We start from the raw sequence: 22,485 nt of genomic DNA, 5'->3' as shown, positions 1-22,485 counted from the left end.
GCCATAACTTTTCTATTTGCACAAACCTCGATGCATTTTCGTTTATTATTTTTAACTTTTTTCATAAATAAGTTAAGCTTAAAATCGATCTTTTTTTTTTTTGAAAAATTCCAAATTAATATCTTTTCTAAGCTCCGGAATGCAGTAATAGCTAATTGTTTCCATGAAGTTTCTAAGTTTTTTATTTGAATAGAATTTTTTTAAAAGGGCGACTTTTTTTATTTTTTTAAAATCAAAACTGGAGATTTAATCTTTGATCTTTACCGTTTTTACTAGAGTGTATAAAAGGAAAACACTTAGACAGAGTTGAAGTATATTATTTTAGACAATAAAACAACGTTGAATAAAACAACAAATTTGCCGAGAATTGCAGACACGTGTTTCGGGGTTTCAAGGAACACCCAGTTTTAATGCAGAAAAGTGAGCACAATCTTTTTTTTTTTTTCGATGAAAAAGGGGCTCCTTGAAACCTCAAAACAGGTGTTTGTAGTTCTCTTTTTAACGATTTAACGCTGTTACATTTTCTTTTACTTTTCTGCACAAAGGTACTTCTTTGATTCATATACATATGTATAAAAAGACAGAATGGCACCTTTTCCCAATTCCGAAGTAATGGTTGGCATGAATTATTTGTTAATTACTTTGTGACCGATAACTCTCCGCCGCTGTAAAATGAAATCCCATTCACAACCTTGCATTTGTGATAAAAATATGAAATTTTTTGTTGTTTCGTTCTTGGTAGTTTAAATTATTTTTTTTCCCTCGCCAAATTCGGCAAGTCGCGCCGCTGACTGGCACGCGCCCTACGCAGAGTAACCTCGTTTCCTTGACAACGGCTGCAATTCGGCTCGCCTAGCTTTCCCTTCAGTGCCAACTTAATGTGAAACGAAGTATAAACAATGGGTACCGAACCCCATTCGGATAATTAGTTCCAGAAAATGGTCTATTTAAAAAAATAATTGAGTGTATGTGTATGTTACTTAGTTGTAAAATATTTTATTAAAATTTAAATAATAAAATAAAATTCCAAAATTACTGAATAATTATTTGAAAATGGGGTTGATATTACAGTAAAAAAAATTATAATTTAAAAATGAATAAAAAGAAAAATGAAATAAAAAGGAATTATAAAAAAATTCTAAACAAATTTTTAGAACAAAAATTCTAAACAAATTCTCCCCCAAATTCAAAATATCCCCCCTGGAATCTGAAGTAAAGGAAATTCCCCCCTAGAAATTGAACCCTATTTCAAACCCTGAGGTTAAATACATTAAATAATATACATTTTTACACTAAGTATATGCACAATGCTAATTCTGCAACATCAAAAATAAGTTTTCTACAAAATATTAGGTATTTAAACTTCATACTGTATGTAATTCTAGAAAACACTGAGAAGTCAATGAACACAAGAAACGGTCATGATACTGTTGAATTTCTTCAAAATCTTTCACACTTTCCATTTTCTCCATTAAGTTACTAAAACAAGACTCCAAAACGTCTACCTGAATGGAATGAAAGAACACACAAATTGGAAATCTACAAGTACTTAAAAAAAAAAAAAAACAAGAATAGTTACAGAATTTATTATAAAAAGGAACCTACTAAAATGTAATACTGAAAATTATCAATGAGAAATGACATGTGAGATCGTAACTGCCACAGGAGCATAAATGAAGGTTCATGTCTTGCTGTTTTCATTCTCATTTGTAGAGCCCAACACTGATGCAACTCCATTTGCACTTTTCGAACAGATAACAGAAATCGAAAAATTACATTGTACCTGTAAAACAGAGACAATTAATGGATATAAAATGCACACACAACACATAGAAGCTTTTTCTAAGCATTCCTAATGAGTTTTAAAACTGATTTTTAAGAAATGGAAGCTTTTACATTTTATCACAAAATTAAAATTACAAGTTGCAGGTTTCACATTTGATAGGGGGGGGGGCATGCAAATTTGATAAATACAATGGAGGGGAGACAGTAAACAAAATAAAATACAACGTTCTTCCTTCTTTACAAAAATATTTTCTACCTGGTGTGTTCAAAATCCAAATAAAGAACAATTATGTAGACATCATAAACTTCAAAAGTGGTAAAAAGTCAAACATGCAATAATTTTCACCCTTTATGACCCGACGGGACTCAAAAAATGCCATAAAAAATGCATACATTTTCAATAATTAGGACAACATTATCATGTCTTAATAATCTCATCTTAAATTTATTTCCCACCTCTCCCCCGCCTTAAAAAAAAATAATGAAGCATTACTAACATATAATGATCTATAATAAATAAGTTTAAATTTTTTTTCTCAAAATATAAAGGAATTTGGGTCATAAAAAGGGTTGAACAAATTTTTAAAAACTCTAACGGTTCTCAGGGAAATTTCCTGGAAATATTTTTCTCAAATTTTAACAGCAGCCTGTAATTAGGGGTCACAAGTCACAATCATTTACAGTATTAAAACGCATTTCTATGCATACAATTCTAAATTACAAATGAAGCGCCTGGAAAACAAAGGGGGTATAAGTGGCAAAATTAAAAAAAAAGAAAAAGAATACAGCTAGTACTAATGGTGGGAGAAATTTTCATCGGTTTTAAGGCAAGAGATGGTAATAGCCAGGGGTGCCCACCTAGGAGGGGTCATGGTGCAGACTGTGCCAGAAAGGGGGGGGGGGGGCTTTGGGATAATTAGGGGGTGCACCCTTCCTCTTAAGGGTCGTGGGCAACCATGTAATAGCAGCTCTGGTTCTACAGCACAATTTAGAAAAGGTTTTGATGGTGGCCTATTTAGTTTGAATTTTACCGGGTTTTACTCTAAACTTAAAAAAAGTTCACTTACATTACTTTGCCTCTCACTGGCACAAAATAGTGTTGTGACAATTATTGACAAATTAAGATATGCAAGATCGCAATATATATGCAAGATAGCTGAACGCTGGGCATCAACTATTGGATTCAAAATGCTCAATAATTAGAGTTTGAAGATAATAGTATTATAATATTATTATACAACATTGTGGAATTAAAAAAAAAAAAAAACTTTATAGTTCTGTAACAAATAATTTAAAATTTGCTTTAAAAAACGTTATAATTTGAATCCTAACTTAAGTTCTAAACACATTCTATCAGACACAGGAAAAATTACTTTTTATTTTGGTTCCAAATTTTTAACTATGTTTTTACTGCAAAAATTGCAAAAAACTTTTTAGAGGTTTTTAATTAATATCTTTGTTAGTTAATGTCATAAAAAGATGCAACCTAGCTAAAAAAACACTCTCAATCAACTCTCCTTTTGAATATTTTTTTTTCAAAATCGGTCCATCCATTTAGGTGCTAAAGTGCCACAGACAGATGCACAGACACGTCAAACTTATAACTCAAAACCTTTGTGTGTTGGTGGTAAAAAACACTTATACAACTTATACACAACTTATACAAGGAAAGGCTTAATAGATGACAAGATACAAAAACTAAAGCCTGTGTTAGATGATAATGGGCAGCCTATGCCGGATGCCCGTTATCCACAAGCTCCTTTTTGCATGATAGAACAGGTTTCTTGTAACCCTGAAATGAGTTCTTGCAATTCTTATTGCTATTTGTGCAATTTTAATGTGGTTAATTGATTATCATTTATTGCAAAAAGGGAAACAATTCATTTGTATAATAGCTCTGTGTTTAAATAAATGTACCTGTGCTTGACCTCAATTTATAAAATTATATATTATTTTCATACAATAAGATTCCCAGTCGTTGGCCTTTTGAACACTTTCCCTTGATCGGAGCAACTGTGAATTTTATCCCCAACGCTATCTTTTCACATTGTATCTCCCTAATAATCCCCCGAAACATTTTTTCTAAACAACCATTACCACATCATTTCTTTATACTTTGTTTCATTGAATAACTAAACAGCCTTACAATCATCTGAGAACAGGTTGTTACAATCACCACCTACATCATTTTCATGTTTAGCCAGCTAAAAGTCTCTCCTTCATTACATAGCAAAGATATTAGTGCATACAGAATCAGTACCCTAGTTTTTGCATTTATCAGTATTTCATATTTCCTATAAACAAATATAATTTCTGAAACTGCATCTATTTGGCTACCAGTTTGGTGAAAATTTTCCAACTTCCTGGACACAAATCAAAAAACAAAACATGAGCAACTGACAAAAATTTCAAGAATGCTTACCTATCTATTGTAGATGACGTAATTAAAACATGAAGTGGATGTGGAACATCATATAATAATCCAATTGATGACCATCCAGTTTCTAATTTTGTTTTTGATAAACTTTCTTTGTCGACTTCACCACCTTCTAAAATCATGAGTTATAGTCAAGAGGTGCCAACAAAATCACTCTTTTTGCATAAAAATTTCACTCTTTTGTCACTCTCAATAGATTTAGTGCCCAATTTAGTTAGTTCTCAATAAGGATTTTATGAAACAAGATAAAGTTTCTTTAGAAATCTTACTCAGTATTCTTAGTAGCTATTCAAAATGCATTTAAGTTATATTTTGTAAAACTACATACACATTTTTCACTAAAACAAAATTTAAAAAAAAATGTTTGCATTTTATTTCTGATGTTTTCTTTTCTTTTCTTTTAGAGCTAAGCCAAAAATTTATTTTGGCAAAATGCTTGAAAAACAAATTAATTGAAAGTACAGAGAACCTGTCTCCATAACAAATGATGATACTTGAATATAACTTAGTTTTGTTCTAAAATATGTTATAATTTCCCTCAATTGCTTTTAGGAACATGCAGATAAATTTAGCAATTAAATGCTTCAAAACAAAAGATGAAAATTAAGGAGATAATAACACTTGCATACTTTTTACTTTAGCTTGCAAAATAACACGAAATTTATCCGTTGTTGGGTCATCCTCAGGAAACATTTGATGTGTAATCATTTGAAAAATTTTATTCACATCTGGAAAAAAATAATAAAATTAATATAAAACTATCTTAATAAATAAAGAAATAAATAAAAAACATATAAACATAGCCCTAAAACAAGACAATAACTAGACTCGTTTCCTTCCCTCAGCTAAATAGCTGTTGGCTAATTGTCGAATTCGGAGTGGGGAGGGGGCTCTTTATTGTTCAATAACTCCTTTACATGCTTTGCAATACATGGAGCCATGTGGAGCAGGTGAACTTCTCGTGTTTGTGAAGTTGGATTTAACGTTTTAACGTGTTTTATTATTGAGCTATACACAGTTTCTAAGGAAATTTGAATCACATTTATTGAAGGATAAAAAAGTAATTTTTCAAAAATGTTGCCACACATAGTGATTTTTAGAATTTCTCAAAACTATTTCTGAAATCATTTTTGTCTGTCGGGCCTATACAGCCAGAACTTTTGTTCAAGTTTAACATGAAATGAAAGTTAGACAATTACTTAACAAAACAAATTGATTTCAGAATAAATATCCTTTATGTTTATTTAAAGGTTTCTCTTCAGCTAATTTATTTTAATAATATTCCATCACAATGGAATAAATCGACCCCCATCCTCTCTCACATACACCATTTTTTGTATCATTGGATAATTTGATTAACATAACTTTTGTGCTGTGCAACTTTGGTAAAATATAGTTGAAGTTAAGTTATTTTTCCTGTATGTTGAGCCTTCTAGTATTACACTATTAAACTCATTCTAGATTAAGGAATGTGAAAGGGCAAAACGTTATTTTTGTGAGCGAACCTTAAGTACCGATACATTCATCAATCATCCTACATTATTACTCAAACAAATCATCAAACATATGATTTTAGCTTTTACTGCATCTCTAGAAACTTAGAAACTTGTTATACAACAGTCTACTTTTTAAAGATAAAACTATGATCTAGCTTTTGCACATTATATTCTACTTTTGATTTCTTATAATCTAGTTTTCGTGAGTTTTATTGCAGAATATTTAAAACTCCAGACTAACATTATGTTTCAGTAATTTTACTCACATATAAACCCTAAAATATTATGTATAACAGTGAATTCGCGATAACTCGAATCATAAGGGACCGGCGAAAAACTTTGACTTATCGGAAGTTGGACTTACCGCTAGTTTCGGTTTTCAACATTTCAATATTAAAACCATCAGATATTTTAATTAATATGTACATATAACAGACAAAATTACAGAACTTAAAAGTTTTTGGGCTCAATATGCACAGTTTAATCAAAAATGTTGAGAGAAAAAAATTAAAAGCATGGTTTTGATTTCGATAGTGCTAGAACCACTTGAATAGAGCTGATTCTAATTAAGGAAAGGTGCACATCTTCATTCGCACAGACACACAGAATAATTAATTGAAACATGAAACAGAAGGATAAAAGTTAAATTAATCTTTAATACATAGTTAAACTAATTAGAGATGAAACTTTACAAGCATTGATAATGTTGCCAGATTTCAATGCATTGAAGTTTAGCAAGACTCTCAAAAACAAAAGAGTACATTCATTTGTTGAAGCGATAAAATGAGACAAACTTTGCAAAAAAAAGGGGGATTCTACAAGAAATTTTTCCTTAAAAAATTTTCAAAAAGAGATTTTTCCTGAGATAAAACATGGAAATTTTTAATAAAGATCTAGAGAAATGCGAAAAATCCAAGAAGCCAGTCGAATTAGCAGGTATGTATACATTTTTATATCAATACATTTGGATAAATGATTACAAAGATATTATCAACTCTATAAGTACGCAAGTGTGTATATACTCATACATACATAGAACATTTATCTATTGTAATGATGTAAAAATATTTGCTGTTTTGATATTTTGTAGGGTTCGAAGACAAATCTCAGTGGCAGTACTAGCAATCGCTGTTTTTCGTTTTCCAAAGCTAATCTCTGGAAATAAGGGGAACAGTACTTGAATAAGTATGCAAACAATCGGAGTGTTTTATTTTTAACTTTTAAATCATTCTGCTGTTCACAGCTAATCATGAATACTGTACTTAATTCAAAAGTATGGTATAATCTCGATTTAACGACTGTCAAGGACTGGAAAAAGTTATCATTAAATCAAGGATACAATTAAATTGAGGAGCATAGACATTCAATGCAGTTAAATACAGAGCAATAAAATACATCGTTAAATTGAGGTAATCATTAAATTGAAGTTATGCTGTATTTAGTAAATGAAAATCAACTCACCACTTTCTGCAGTTGTTGTAACTGGCATTCTTAAAAGATTACTTGCTTTATCAATGAAACTTAAGAATAATTCTCCACGACCCAGAAGATAAAAGTCTTTCATAATCTTTAGATGATCTATTACATTGGCTTTTTTGACAATCAACTGCCACAGATGCTAAAAACAGAGCACAACTTTTTCAACAAAACTAAACATGTTGAAAGATTTTTTAAAAAATTGCAGAACTATGAAGATTTTAATAATTCTTAGTAAAATATCTTTACTGCTTACTTACAATCAGCTGTGTATTTTTACTGCTTAATTATGATACATCAGTATATCACTATATTGCAAAGTAACAGCCAAAGTTATAGATGCTGTATGTGCTTTTTACACATATTCAAGTTTCCCTACTAAGTGCTTTAACCCTAATATTATTTCTTTCTAGGAGAGGGGAGAGGAGGATATAAATTTCTGTAATCTGGTGCAATAAGATGCTAGAGTAGAATGTATAAAAAAAGCTTGTTTGAGTTTTTTACATAAAACTACTTTATATTTTAATTTTTATGTGCCATAATTCAGGGGGTTTGTCCAGGATTTTTCACAGGATCTAATACAAAGATATTTTTGTGCATTAATATTTGCAGGAAAATTTATAAAAAATTAAAACTCAAAATGGGAAAAAAAATAATAATTTGAATTTTGACACCCGGTATTCAATGTTATTCGCAATCACGTGTGTGTATGTGTATGTAGGCGTGTGTGTTTGTGTCTGTGTGCAGGCATGAGTGTGTGGGTACGTGTGTGTATGTGTGGGTAGGTGTGTGTGTATGCATGCGTTTGTGTGCGTGTGTATAGAATATGGACGCAACCTGCAGACGGTTTTCGCTAGAGGAGCAGCATAGTGAGGCCGGTCGACGGTGGTGCTGCAGAGGGAGGCGGGGGGATAATAAAATCATAGGAACATCAAAACAGTCAAATGAAAACAATAAAATAAAATTAAAAAGTTATTTCACCTTTTAAAGTTTTAAGTTCATATTTTCAAAAATGTGAGGCAAATATTTCACAGATTAGTCTTTTAGAATATTTTTGGTCCTGTTCCAATTTCTATCAGCTACCTTTACAACTTTCCCCAACATAACATAAAACTTTAGTGATGAAAATGGCCTTGTCACTTCAGTGCTGTTTTCAGTTACAGTAAATCATTAATTTCAAAAATGTAATTTATGTCTTTCTGAAATTTGAATTAGCATCCTAGAGCAAATTGTTCCAAGTTAACATCAAAAAGCAATGTGTTTGTTATACAGGTCTTGGAATGTGTACAAAAGGTGGTATAGAAAAATGGTATAAAGAATGAAACATATATTTCTTTTTAGAAATCTCAATTTTTACACAATTTTTTTAAAGAAAAGAAATGGGATTTTATTTTACACATCAGCATTTTTTTATTTTAGAAAAATTTTCAGATTTTCCAACAACAGGTAGTTTAAACCCTCACAAACTATGAATACCACAGATTGTATTTCTTCAAAATGTGTTTCAAACATCATTTTTATTTTAAATGAAAAGTTACAAAATATATTCAAAGTACATAAAATGTAAAAAAAAATAACACACAACATTAATTTGTATAAATTGAATTTTTGTTTTCTTACTTCAGCGGCACATTTCCTAATACCATCAATTGTTGTTTCAAACGAAAGTTGGGAAAATTCTGGCTCTGACAAAAGTTCCTCTATTTTCTTTTCAAAGGAATGTTCCTTTTTTTGAAAAAGGGTATCTGCAAAGAAAAATTCTATTAATTGATAGTTTTTACAATATAAGTAGAAAATGGTAATTCATAGGATACATATGCACAAAACATAAGAAAGAATTTAAGTAAGTATGTTAAAAATATTGAATAAGTTCATAAAATGAGATTAAGGCAGTCAACAATAAATATTTATCAAATAATTGAACATCAAACTGTTACCAGCTAGTTGACGATTCTTTTGTCTAATCTTACCTATCATCCTTTTGCTTTAGTAAGACAGGCAAGATGTTGAAAACCATACAATTCAGTAGGTACACCATTAAGCGTTGTCTCTTTCTAAGTTTTATCTGAAACTCCCTTTTTAAAAAGGGTAGCAGAGTTTTCCCACTTCTACTTATCGATGAAGTCATGGTAGTCTCTCAGCTTTGAAATTGAAATCTGGAATTGTAAATTTTTGTTGTCCAGTCGAATTTTCGAATTTGCTGTTGTAATATGACTCAAACCAAATTCTCTCATGACGTTTTAATCCTCTGTAATCCCCAATCTTGTATTTTTTAGATTCTCAAAGTAACCAGTGTGCAGAATCACAGTATTGACAGATGATCAAAACGTCATCAGAGAACTTGATTTCTGTCGGAACACAATGGCAAGTTCAAAGAATTTGATTGGAATTACAAAAGTTTACAATTCCAGATTTCAATTTCAATGCTGAAAGACTCATTGATAGGCAGGAGTGGGGAGGATTGGATCCTTCACTTACAAAAAGAATTCCAGATAAAACTGAAAGAAATGGTGCTTGATGGCATACTTACTGAATTGTATGATTTGTATGATATACTAAAACAGTGACATGATGCAGAAAATTAGACAAAGAAGCATCAGTCATAGTTTGTTGTCCAACCAAGGGAGATGGATTAATTAGAGTCAGATTAGAAACCAGAAATTTTATCCCACAATGTATGACCAAGGCCAAACGTTGTCAAAAGTCGATAGCAGTTCATCTCGCCAGCCAAACTATGTTTTATTGTATGCAATTTGACTACAGTTTGAGGGCTCAAACATATTAAAATTATGTTTAGCAACTTCTTTTGTTTCTAGGTGCGACTTAGGTGGGTTGTTGCAAGCTACATAATTATTTTCAAACTTTTATACTCAACCTTCATTCTCTATCAGATGTTAATTTTAAAATTTGCACCAAGTGGAAAATCAGCTTTTTATTTTGCTATGTAAGAAATGCTTTTATTACTTATCTTTTTGAAATGTATCTAACGATTAATTAATACTAACTTCTGATACTTTATTTCAAAGTATGGAGCCTTACGAAGTTAGCCAATTTTATCGGTATATTGTTCAAATTCAAAGCATGTGTGGAACTTAAAAAATATAATTCATTATTAAAATGATAGTATGCAGCATTTAATCTATACAAAAAGGCCTACTCTAAAGTGATATTACATCAAATGTATTAAATTTTGATTTTTGATGAAATTATAGTAACTTTTTTCAGTTTTTATACAATAATGGTCAATTTCAAGGCTCGAGCAGAACTTCAAGATATTTTTTGCTGTTGAAATTCTTTTACATGACAAATATCTCTACAAAAGGCAACTTTTCTGCACTATCACTCAGAGTATTTATCAGATTTTGATTTTTCTTTACTTCATCCTAGCGAACAGAATACTTTTAATAATACTTTATCTTGTTTGATTAAAAATTAATTAAGGTTCCCTTAAATTCAGGGGTGCAAGTGGACTCAAGTAAAGACTGAAATTTTCGGAAGCTGGACCCTCCCCCCTCTCCTGCAGAAAAACTTTTCAAATATGTGTACAAAAGTCATTGAAATCATTGAAAAAAAAAAAAAACATTCTAAAAGGTTTTTTTTTTTTTTTTGTCTTTTTAATATAATTTTTCATTTTTAGAATGTTGCCAGAACAGAATTTTCGGAAATGTCAGAAATTTTGGGTCACAAACACCAATGCTTAAATTGCATTCAGAATTCCACATTTCAAAAAATAATTACACAATTTTGTTTTACTGAATCAGCCGCTTTTTAGAATCGAACCCATTTAAAACACACATGATTCAAATAAGTGGCGGTCACCGTATAAACATTATTCAAGACCTGTGGAGTCAGTAATAAAAATGACATTCCCTATAAACCATAGAATTTTTTGGTGATAATTATACTTCAAAATTTAAAATACAGTAAATTCTCTAGTAATGGATATCTTTAAATGATGCACACATCGAAATAACAGAAGTTATTGTTGGTCAAGATCTTAAAAATAGTCACTTTTTATTTAAACTCAAATAGGAGGCACTTAAAATAATGGATGAAAATGTTACGTTACAAGTTCCATTTTTTTTAGTTTCGTTTATTTATTTTTTTAGTATATACTTAGACTTTAGACTCGTGCAAAGGAGAGGACATGATTCAGTTGCTTAAATTTATTGAAATGAAAGATGTAAAAGGTTACATTTTTGCACGGAAGCAGGATGAGGGGGTCATTGTTTTGGGCTGTCCAAATCTCAGGTTAACCAGGAAAATAGGAAAAATTACTATTTTAGTAGGGTTGTGGGCACTTGGAACAGCTTACTGGGAGGTTTTAATGAGCAAGTGGATTGATAGATTCAAGATGGTCATTGATCTTCATTGTGGACTAATAAATTGACTAGGTCCAGCCAAGCGCTGGCCGAGTGCCTGTTGCTGGACCTTAAGATTTGTATTTGTATATATGTACCTTTTGCAGTGTTTTGATTTTTTTGGGGGGGGGGGGGGTGGAGCAGAATTAAGTTATAACAAGTAGGCTGGCTTTGATTATTTGTAGAGTTGGTTTTCCTAAGGGTGCAGACATTGCAATATAATATCAAAGTTTTAAAAAGTAAAGAATCTGGAATCAGTCAATAACCAAGCTGGAGGCAGATGTCATCTCATTGATGCTGAGAGTGCCAATAAACTGGTAGCTAAAGTAAATTTAGCACACCAGCGAGAGTCCCCAGCAGTGATGCGGTTCAACTCGTCAATTGAAGGTCAAGCATTCAGTAAAATTTTTCTATTCTACTAAGATGCACAACACTTATATTTGTGAATTCAACTTTTTTTTTACTGCAATTTAAAATATTTGCTGTGAACTTTTGTTTTGCAGTAGTGTTTTTTAATTAAAGAACTGTTGTTCAAAGCGCCCTCTTGTGAGAGAAACACTTTGCGAGATGAGAAAACGCGAGAGAGGAGAGAGACGTGAGTCGAAGTAAGTGTTCCGGACGGGAACTCTGTGAAAAATCATGTTATAGTTCCAGATGGGAACATATACGGCATCCATACTCCGAAGCTATTTTAAGAACATGTTTCAAGTGGTTTTTTTTCATGACCCTGTTCTAAATTTTCTGATTGAATAATTAAATCATCCATGTAGATAATGACTGTGTTATCATACATTTAATCTCTGAATATATCGAAATGTTTCTGTGGGACACGTTCCGCGATGGATGGAAATGGAGCTTTTAAAAATTCATATTGACCCTTCGGTGTCTTGTAGGCAGTGTATTTGGTACTTTTTTGGTCAATGTCCACATGGAAAACCCATTCCTTAAATCTAACGTAGTAAATACTTGAGCTTTTTCAAGATGATCTAAGACGTCTTTTTGCAACCATTCCTCAATCTGATCATCAACAATTTTTTATTCCTTCTTTATCTTGAATGGTTTATAGCAGTAAATTAATTCTAAGACCTCTGCTCTCAGCTGTATATTAGCAATATAAGTCAATTCTAACTTATGGATATTTATCCGGTTAACAAGTGTAGCTAAAACGTGGATGTAATCATTTTGTAATTTGCTATTGTTTATTGCAATATCATCTACACCCACTGCTAAAGATTCACTTGGGTTTCTTATTTTTCCCTCCTTGGACTCAGTTAGAAAACTTTGACCTTGCGTTTCTGCTTTTGAATTAATTATGTCCGCTTTAACTGAAATGAGCGGATCATTTTTTTCTCCCTGCCAAGGTCATTTCGCTTTGATCCTTTTTTTCTGCAAGCTGATTTGACATGGATGCATTGATGGAAAAAAGATTAACTGAATAATTTTCTCGCAATCCTAGAAACTTTAAAGTAGACCCTGACAGTGAAATATTAAGCTTGCTAACTACATCCATCCCAATTAAAATATCACAACAAAGATTTTTAAGGACAAACAGTTTCACATGAATTTTAAAACTATCAACAACAATATCTGAATAAAAATAACCAATGGACTTGACACTTTCATTTCCAATACCATTCAATACTATATCACAAGGTATTAGTTCAGGCTTTCCAAGATGCTCATAAAAATCGGATTTGGCAATTGACAAGTCTGATCCGGTGTCAAAAATTGCATTTACAAATTTATTCTTAATTTGAATATTTTCGAACAATTTCTCATTGCAATTACTACATGTATTAACTGAAGGTTTATTTACATCATTAAGATTAATATTTTTATTACATTCATATTTCCGATAACCATTTCATTACCTTTTTGGCACTTAATTCTCCGTGCTTTGTTAGGACACTAAGAAATTTTGTGACCCAGAGCGTTGCAACCAAAACATTTGATGTGCTGGTTTGAAGAGCTTGCTTGCATACGAGCTGGCAATGATTTCGTTTTTCTGTCATATTTCAAATTGTTTTGAATTTCATATGATTTTGGATCTTTTGAAGTCGGTTTTTTAAGATGAAATCTTGCCGTCTCATACACATCTAGTTTACTTACTAAATCAGTAACTTTACTTAACTTTAGCAGTTTATCAAGAAAATGATCTCTAGTTTCAAATGGTATTCTTCTCTTAATTTGATCAGCTACAAAAAGATCTTTTAATTCTTCAAAGCTATCTATGTCTAATCCATTTTATCCACTCTTCAAGAAAGTTGTTCAATTTGTAAGCGTAATCACACCAAGATGCATTTGCTTCTTTTTTATTTAATAAAGAAATTCTGCTAAAATTGCTCTGGTGAAAGTTTAAATCGCTTTAATAAGATCTTTTTAACAAATTCATAATTGCTGGCTTTCGGGTCAGGTTCTCGCGTAACTAAATTAACAATGTCTAATGGTAGAAGGTCTAAAAGGTAAATGACCCAATCTTCTTTTGGAATGTTCAATCAACTAATTTGTTTTTCAAATAATGAAAAATAAATGCTCAAGTCACTATTTTTATCAAAGTGCGACATAAGCTTAGAAATGCCAATTTGAGGTGGTGGTGTTAAATTTGTAGGTTGTATAGATTCTAATTCTAATTTTTTCAACTCATATTCCTTATCCTCAAGTTTGGATTTTGCCTTTTCTTCTTTTTCATCCTGCATTTGCTCGAGAATAGCACTAGTAAATTTTTCATCATATTCTGTATCATTTGTAATTACTTTAACTAAATCTGCTACTTTCGGGTTTTGACCGACTGTCAGCTTAAGCTCGTCAACTAGAGTAAGAAGATTGGTTTATTTCTAACTCTGGCTAGGTATGCCATATTAGTAATTTCAGAACTCAGATAAGCACAGTAGAAATAAATCAGTAAAAAGTACTCACGCCCACTTCGTAAGACTATCCGGAACTATATCCGAATTCTATCCTAATTCCATCACGGCCAGGCATCATGTATAGATCTTCCAACATTCCTTATGTACTTAACTTACACAAATGAGACAAGTCCTTCTCTTAGACGAAACTCACATTTAATTTCATAGTAAATACAGATACTACAGCTATGCACACACGTAACACATAAGTTAACACTGAAGTATATGTGTTCCCATCTGGAAATATAACATGATTTTTCCCGTCTGGAACACTTGCTTGTTTCGACTCACGTCTCTCTCCTCGCTCGCGTTTTCTCATCTCGCAAAGTGTTTCTCCCATAAGAGGGCGCTTTAAACAACAGTTCTTCAATTAAAAAATACTACTGCAAAACGAAAGTCCACATTTTTTAACACATGTTTTGATGTAACTAGTATTTTTTACATTCTATTATGTAACATTTACTTTACAAAAAATATTTGGGGAGAATTCACCTTTGTGTTAGGGGGGATGCACCAACAAAAAGTGACTTGAAATCAATTTGCATTATTTTTCTAATAAAAAAATACTTCCGAGTCCTTACGTCACATCTAACTAAAGCACTGCTCTAAAACGAAGTTTATTGCATATTAGGCGTAGCAAAAGGGAATGCTTTGACATATTGGAACAGTCCATGCAAGGCAGTTCATGTCCATTAAGAGCACTATTTCAAAAGAATTACACAGTGAAACAGAAAAACAACTTAAATCATAATTACATGCATTAGAGTCTTCTGCTGCTCCCAACACAGATACATATTCTCCAACAAATAAGATTTTAGCAGCAAGACCGTTTGGTATGTAAGATGGCAGAAGAGAAGGCTTCAGAATATACCTTGGCTAAAAATAAAAGAAAATAAACTAATTAATTACAGGAGGGAAAATATAAAAATTGCAATGGATTACAATTATAGGAATTTTCTACACACACATACACACATCTCAAGGGCGGATCCAGAACTTTTTCAAGGAGGGGGGCGATTGGTTTTTTACTTCCCTCTCAATAAGTATTTGATTTTCACATGCTTGAAGGGGGAAGGGGGGGTTGAAACATTATTTTAATTGAAAAAAACTAATACATAGAGATTTAGCTAAGGAGTGGGAGGCAGGAGATGATCTTGAACTTATTATTCTTTTTTTATTACCTAAGGTATTCTAAAATTATGTTTTAAGAACTTCAAGTTTCGTAATAATTTCCGAAGATTGTTTCACCCCCCCCCTTCCCTGCATCATTGAAAGTTGCCCAAAATTGCGTTTTATTGAAACTTCAGTTTTGAAAAATTACAGGAGGATAGTACCTGAACCCTACCATTTTCTCTAATACAACCTGAGATGGTCTATGACTCAAATTTCGCAAAACATCACGGGGGACCCTCCCCACTTTTGAGTTGCAGGTTGAGCATTGCTGCTTAATAGTATGGTACGCTCCTGCTTATTTGCGGAATTGCGTGGTACATGTACCGCAAATAACGGAAACTAAGGATAACTCAGAAAAGATTTCAAATGGAGGAGTAAAGAAGATAAAAAATTTCCTTTGCTTTGAAATTATTGTATTGTCCATAAAACAAAATACAATGAAAATAGGCACAGTTAAAAAAAAATATTGTTAATGTATGTAATGGCTTTTAAAAGATCAATAACACTCGCTTACATTTAAACTATAGCTTAAACGACATGTACGTAAAAATGCACGCAAAAACTAAAAAAGGAAAGCTCATTATAGCAAACGGATTACACACATACATGAGCAAAAATTGCAAAAGATTAAGCTAGATTACACCAAAAAGACAGGGGAGAGGAGGAGAATTTTTTCAAGACTAGTCTGGTCACTCGTTTCCACGAGTAAGTAGTGCAAATTTCAGTAAGTATGGTAGATCTAAAAATCAGTATGTAGTGTAGATCTAAAAATCAGGTTTCACATATAAGATTTAGGTGACCTTTAAAAGTTTGATGTCATTGGAAGGGAGGAGGGAGAAACAAATAGGGAATGTCTAAAAATTAATTTTGCAAATGTGTGCATTAATCAACTTTCAGTTGATCATCGTCGATTTTTTTTTTTAATTGTGAAAGGTTGCGGATAATTGGGAGTAAACTGTAGATAAGTTATAACCGTTTTATTTCACAACTGGGCCATTCCTATGAAAATGGTCATTTTGTCCTGCACGTGATGCTTCATACATTTCATTAAAAGTAATAATTTAAAAGGGTGATTGTCGCGTAGACCCCTCGAAACGAGAGAAACAATTTCGTGAATAGGCTAAGAGATGATAAGTGTGCTTCCATGAACTGAATACAAATGACATAACTTACAAGTGGTTTTTCCCTCGTCAAAGAGACTTTGAGGGAGTCAGGGTACTCCTTTACAGAATTGGGAAAAGTCAAAGAAATTATGTTTATCCTTAATCTCAAGCCCCGCTCAATGATCAAGATATTTTAGTACATATTGCGTCTGTGTTAGATGAAGAAATTGCATCACAAAATAACCCAAGGCCCCATCTGCCCCTCCCCCCCAACTGCCATTGAAATTAATTTGCATACATGTTTCCAGGTTGCAAGGAACCAATCTTTTCAACAAAAAGGATGTGAGCTTATGAATTGAATAGCATAAATTTTTTTTAAAAAAAGCAAGGAAATATATTGCAAAGAGGCTAAACAGCTAATGAGTGTATTTGAAGTCTAATTGTAGTGAAAAAATCAGTTTACTTGACTTTAAAGAATGTCAATACATTAAACTCCCAATTATCCGCAGAATAGGGTGGCACGGTAACTCTTGGTAATCCAAATAATAGATAAAACAACGGTACTTAGTGTATACAATAAGCTAAAAAAAATAAATAACATACATTTAAATTATAACTAAAAACATTGCATCTACTAACACTGAATATGAAAATATACATAAAATCTATAAACAAACAATAACACAATCATAAGTTAAAAAAAAAAAAGAAAAATCTGAATAATCCGACAGCCGATAATCGGGAGTTTACTGGAAATGAATTGGTGTCTTATCTAATGGGAATAAGCTCAACATAGGACTTTAAGACTAGAGTTCTTAGTTGAACTCTCATGCCTGAAACATGTCAAGCGAAACATTAACCAGAAAATTCGGCATGGATTATGTTCTTCAAACACAGAAAATAGCTATATTATGGATGTTAGCCATTAGTCATTAGTAGGCTTGTCCCACTTTTAAGACAAATTTCCGGTGTCCCTTCCGGTTTACTTCATATCTCGATAAAAGAAAAATTTGACTATAAGTGACTAAAAAAGCCTAAAAATAATTAACTGGGAAGGATTATTAAGGATGATTACTTTGTCATTTGCAACATTGACTTGAAAAATTAATATCGGATTAGATTGTGAGGATTTTTACAACAAAATTAAAAACAAAAAATACTTTTTAAAAAAGTCCTTGCCAATGAAAAATACAGGGTGTATCAGTACAGCGTTTACAGACTTTAAGGGCAGATAGAGTACACCTAGACGATGGAAAATTTTACATAGCAATGCATGGTTGGAAATGATTTCCTGATGCATTAATGATGGTACAAAGCACAAAAAAGGCAGGACAAATAAAAGAGAAAATATGTTTATTCTTTTTAGCACAGCAAAAATGCTGGTAAGTTTTTGTCTGGTGTACACGATAGATATTGTTACGTAAACCCCAAAAAAAAGATGACGGTGCATGTGTACACGCGTTTTTTGTTGCCGCACTTGCTTTGACGTTCGATCTTCAATGTGCCGGAGATGCAAGTCATGTATCACGGCCAGGGGTCGTAATTTAGAACACCTACTTTGATGACGATCGCTGGCTCATTCATGTTCCTTTTTCTTTTTTTTTTGCAGTACTAATGATAATAAACATGTTTTCTTCTCTTATTCGTGTCTTGTCTTTTTGGTGGTTTGTGTCATCACTACCGCGCTGGGAAAGCGTTTCTGACCATGCATTGCTATGTGGTTTCCCATCGTTTAGCTGTACTCTATCTGCTCTGAAAGTCTGTAAATGCTGTACTGATGCACCCTGTGTATGTAAATATTGTAAAGTTTTTTAATCCCATTCAAAGTGTTTCTATTTACTAAAATCACTTGTAAATATTAACATGCAAGAAGTAAAATTTTAAAATTTATCTGCTTGCATCATTTCTTAATACCCTTGTTTTAAGCTCATAATTAATAATCATTTACATAGCATTGAGAACAACTGACCCGTAAAATACTCTAAAAGTCAGCCAGGGATGTGTACTCTTTTGAATATTCACGACGCGGGGGACATTCCGGTGTCCTGGTTTAACATTTCAGAAATCTGGCAACCTAGTCATTAGTAGGCTTAGTTCTTACACTTTTAAGGCATGTTTTGACTTTTTCATTTTTTAAGATCCAAACAATTTTTAAAGACAAAAACAGCTTACTTCTTTTAAATCCATTTCTGCTGTGTTGACAAATGGTGGCACGCCAGAATTTCGCTTTTCTGAACATTCAGGTTGAATGAAAAACTCTAAATACGGATCTTCTATATATCCATTCATCATCCAGCAAAAAACTTGTCTAAACATCACCGAATGACATTTTTGCAGAATTCTATAATTAAATATAGCATAAATATTTATATGCATTCAGAATTAAAATGTTTACTAGAACAAGAATAACTATAAATTAAACTATTCACAAAAATGAAATAAAATAATTATACTGAAAATCGATTTAAAAAAAAAAGTTGTCTTAGTTACACTATTTACAACTCAAGAACGGTTGAAAATTGGTGGGGAGGTAGCTTAGAACCAGGAGACGGACATAGGATACTTTTTATCCTGTTTGACCGCGTTCCCGAAATATTTGTAATTGCAAATTAAATGTTTAATTAATTGTTTAGTTCTATGAATTTCTAATAGATGATGGGGTAAGTTTAGTTCTATGAATGCATAATAGATAGTAAACTCGAGAGGGCGCTGGTCGAAAGTGTTGATAGCTACGCTATTGCGAGACTGTTCTGGTCAGCAAAATGATTTTTGAATGCGTTTTTTTTCGATATTCAGGTACATAATTTGATTTTGTAGGATTTTTCTATTGGGTTTTGTTTTCCTTATTTCTACAACATTTTTTTTTGTTCTTATAGTTGAAGATAGTTACTAATCTAAGTAAATTATTTCATTTGTTGCATTGTTCAATTGCAATTGCTCTTCATAACGTTTTTACTATAGTATTGTTTATTTGGTGAAATATTTTAAATTGCAGAAAAAACTCCACTTCACTCGCTAAAGGGCAGGGTTACGGCAGCGTGGTTATTTGGTGCGTTGAGCGATGAACTGTACAGTTGAAGGATTATTTTGAGTTTTAAAGTGAATGTTAATCTTTTTATTTGTTTTGCCGAATAGTTTTAAATTCCAAAGAGACTCTAATAGGTTTTGAAAATGTGTGTACACATTTTAGTTGAAGAAAAATGATAATTTCACATCAGAAGGAATGGAAGGGATTGTGGATTTTTTTTAATTCAACGGACTTCCTTTAAATTCTTAGCATGGGCATCACCATGTGGGTACGTCTAGTATAAATGATGAAAACAACATTAACAAAGCAAAAAGTATATGTTTTGGATATCACTGCTTCTTTTTTCCTTTGCACTATCAAAAAATATTTTTTCTGGTTTCTGGAAAGTTGAGCAGTTATTGTACATAAAGTTATTTAAAACAAATTGATCAAGTTTCTACGAGTTTCTACTCATAGGAAATATTTAAAAAATATATTTAACATAGCCAAAAGTAAATGTTAGAAAATTGCTGTTTAATGAAATATTTATATGAATTTAAAAATCAAACAAACTTTTGAAGTCATACTTGTTTATTGACATTTCCTGTAAAGAGTCACCAGAACTGGCATGTTTATGCAGAAGATCTAAGATTCCACAACCATGAACCTATAAAATTAAAAACACTTTCAACTACAGTGGAGGATCGAAAATCCGCACATTTTGTGAGAAGAGGCTACATGGATTTTAGGACTTTGCAAATTTCAGGTGAGAAAGAATCAAACTGCAAGACATTCGCATTTGTTTTTTATGTGCTGAATTATTTGAATTTTTGGCTTACTTTATAGTGACTTTGTTTCCTTGTTTCATACATAGCATTTGCCTTTTGCTGTAATTGTGCAGCAATCTTTTAGCATCAGCTTTCGGTACACAATATTGGTCATTATTTCTTCAATAGTACACAGTACAAAGCTTATTGAGCAAAAGACACAGCTGTACTTCTATTTGATTGCATCGATCAGCACAGCAACTACGTTTAGTCTGCAGCATAACACATTATTCAGAGTATAAGCTAAAAAACATTGTTTGGAGCAAATAATTAAGCTACCAACCACAAACCCTAAAAAAATGCCTGAAAAGTAAATTCATAGAGAACAAAAAAAAGTCGGGGAAAAAAGTGTCCGTTTTTTTTAAATATTTTGATCGCCACTTTTTTGTGCACTCGCCACATGACAAGAAAACGTTTCCAGCTCGATTATATGCTTTTTCATTTATACTATGACTTTTATCAAAGACTGTATGTGCTTTCGAATAAATTTTCGCAATAAACTTGTGATCCTACCTACAAGCATGGGTTGTCTAATAAATTCATTTACAACTTACAATCCTTAAAAATGTCAAAAAGATATTTTTAATAAGATTTTCCCCGTTTTGTACATACAGGTTAATTTTAATTGCGTATTGAACACTTACCTTTTCTTTCTTCAGCTCAGAAACTATATCACACAACACCTTGAGTAGAGGCTGATACTGTTAAAGTAATGATTTTAATGTCAGAATGAAGATTAATACTTTTTAGATACAAATAATTTAACAACTAAATAACAAGTTTTGTTTTAATGTTTTTTGCTTGAGGTAAAAAATAAATAAATAAATACAAGATGCTTCAAAAATCAGGGTTGGTAAAAAAAAAGTTTAAAAAAAAAGTTTTTTTTTTTTTTTTTTTTTGTTTGAACCAGGTTTTTTGGTTTAAACAGGGTCTATTTGGTTTAAACACTATTTGTAAGAAAAATAATTTTATTTTAGGAAAATCATGAAGATTTTATAAATTAATTGTTAAGGAATGTTTAATATTCATATTTGTTTCTAATTTCTTCATAATTAATTAAATAATTAAGAGTAAAATCTTGTAATTTCATTTTCTCATGCATAGAGATTTCTATAGGAGAATATTGTTTGAAAATCTTTAACCATTATAAAAATACAATACCTAAATGGGTCTTGGTATAAATAATCAAAGAAATAATTTACTGTGATTACATTATTAATTACAAATAACTGAGCATACATTCTTGCAAATTGATTTCCTCATAATCACAGCTATCTACTATTTAAAAAAAAAGTGAAATTAAAATCATGCATTCTTAAACATGTGTGTGGAAAGTATTTTGCAGTATCTACAAATAAATCACAAGTCTGTGATGTACATTACACAACACAACTTTAAAAACCAAAAGATCAACACACATTTTGTTTAAAGATTTAAAAAAGAAAGCTACAAATCATGTAATTTATTAACCTACATTACATTTGCATCAGTGACAACAATTATAGAAATAGGACAAGTAGGTTTTAAGAAAATCATTGTTTCCCATTGTAGACATTATTTCTCCTTGTTTAATGCATTAAGGAATACAATTTTTTTATCAAAGAAAAAAAGAAAAAAACATTTTAATTAAAAGCTTCAATACCCTTTAAAGCCTCATGTTTATTGATTCTTACACCTTTTATACATGAGACTTTTTTTATTATATTGGGATCAAAAAATTTTGTTGAAAGGTGAAAATTTGGCACTAACACTTTTTAGAAGAGCACAGAGTTACATGGATACTTTCTGTTTTATTTTCAAATGTTTTCTTTTCTTGCTCTGACTGCATCTTCTATTGGAGATGCAAAAAGTGTGGAGGTATAAGTGCAATTTTATGCCTACTCTAATTGTTCTTGGACTTTACTTATATTTTTT

General features: G+C 31.6%; 1 protein-coding gene across 1 annotated transcript in view; it reads right to left on the bottom strand.

Annotated features, from left to right (window-relative positions):
- Positions 1 to 22,485, bottom strand: part of LOC129220991 (gamma-tubulin complex component 4-like) — a 40,344-nt gene that overhangs the window by 5,810 nt on the left and 12,049 nt on the right. The window contains exons 5-14 of the mRNA XM_054855427.1: positions 21,216 to 21,272; positions 20,332 to 20,411; positions 18,910 to 19,078; positions 15,217 to 15,337; positions 8,815 to 8,939; positions 7,180 to 7,336; positions 4,852 to 4,950; positions 4,208 to 4,334; positions 1,606 to 1,783; positions 1,371 to 1,505 (exon numbers count right to left, since the gene is read on the bottom strand). Of these exons, the coding sequence (XP_054711402.1) occupies positions 1,371 to 1,505; positions 1,606 to 1,783; positions 4,208 to 4,334; positions 4,852 to 4,950; positions 7,180 to 7,336; positions 8,815 to 8,939; positions 15,217 to 15,337; positions 18,910 to 19,078; positions 20,332 to 20,411; positions 21,216 to 21,272 (1,248 nt within the window). The remainder of the gene's footprint in view (positions 1 to 1,370; positions 1,506 to 1,605; positions 1,784 to 4,207; positions 4,335 to 4,851; positions 4,951 to 7,179; positions 7,337 to 8,814; positions 8,940 to 15,216; positions 15,338 to 18,909; positions 19,079 to 20,331; positions 20,412 to 21,215; positions 21,273 to 22,485) is intronic.

Source organism: Uloborus diversus, chromosome 4 (genome assembly GCF_026930045.1).
Source record: "Uloborus diversus isolate 005 chromosome 4, Udiv.v.3.1, whole genome shotgun sequence".
Classification (NCBI taxonomy): Eukaryota; Metazoa; Arthropoda; class Arachnida; order Araneae; family Uloboridae; genus Uloborus; species Uloborus diversus.
Note: the sequence above shows the minus strand (reverse complement) of the source record. Positions and strands in the feature narration are given on the sequence as shown.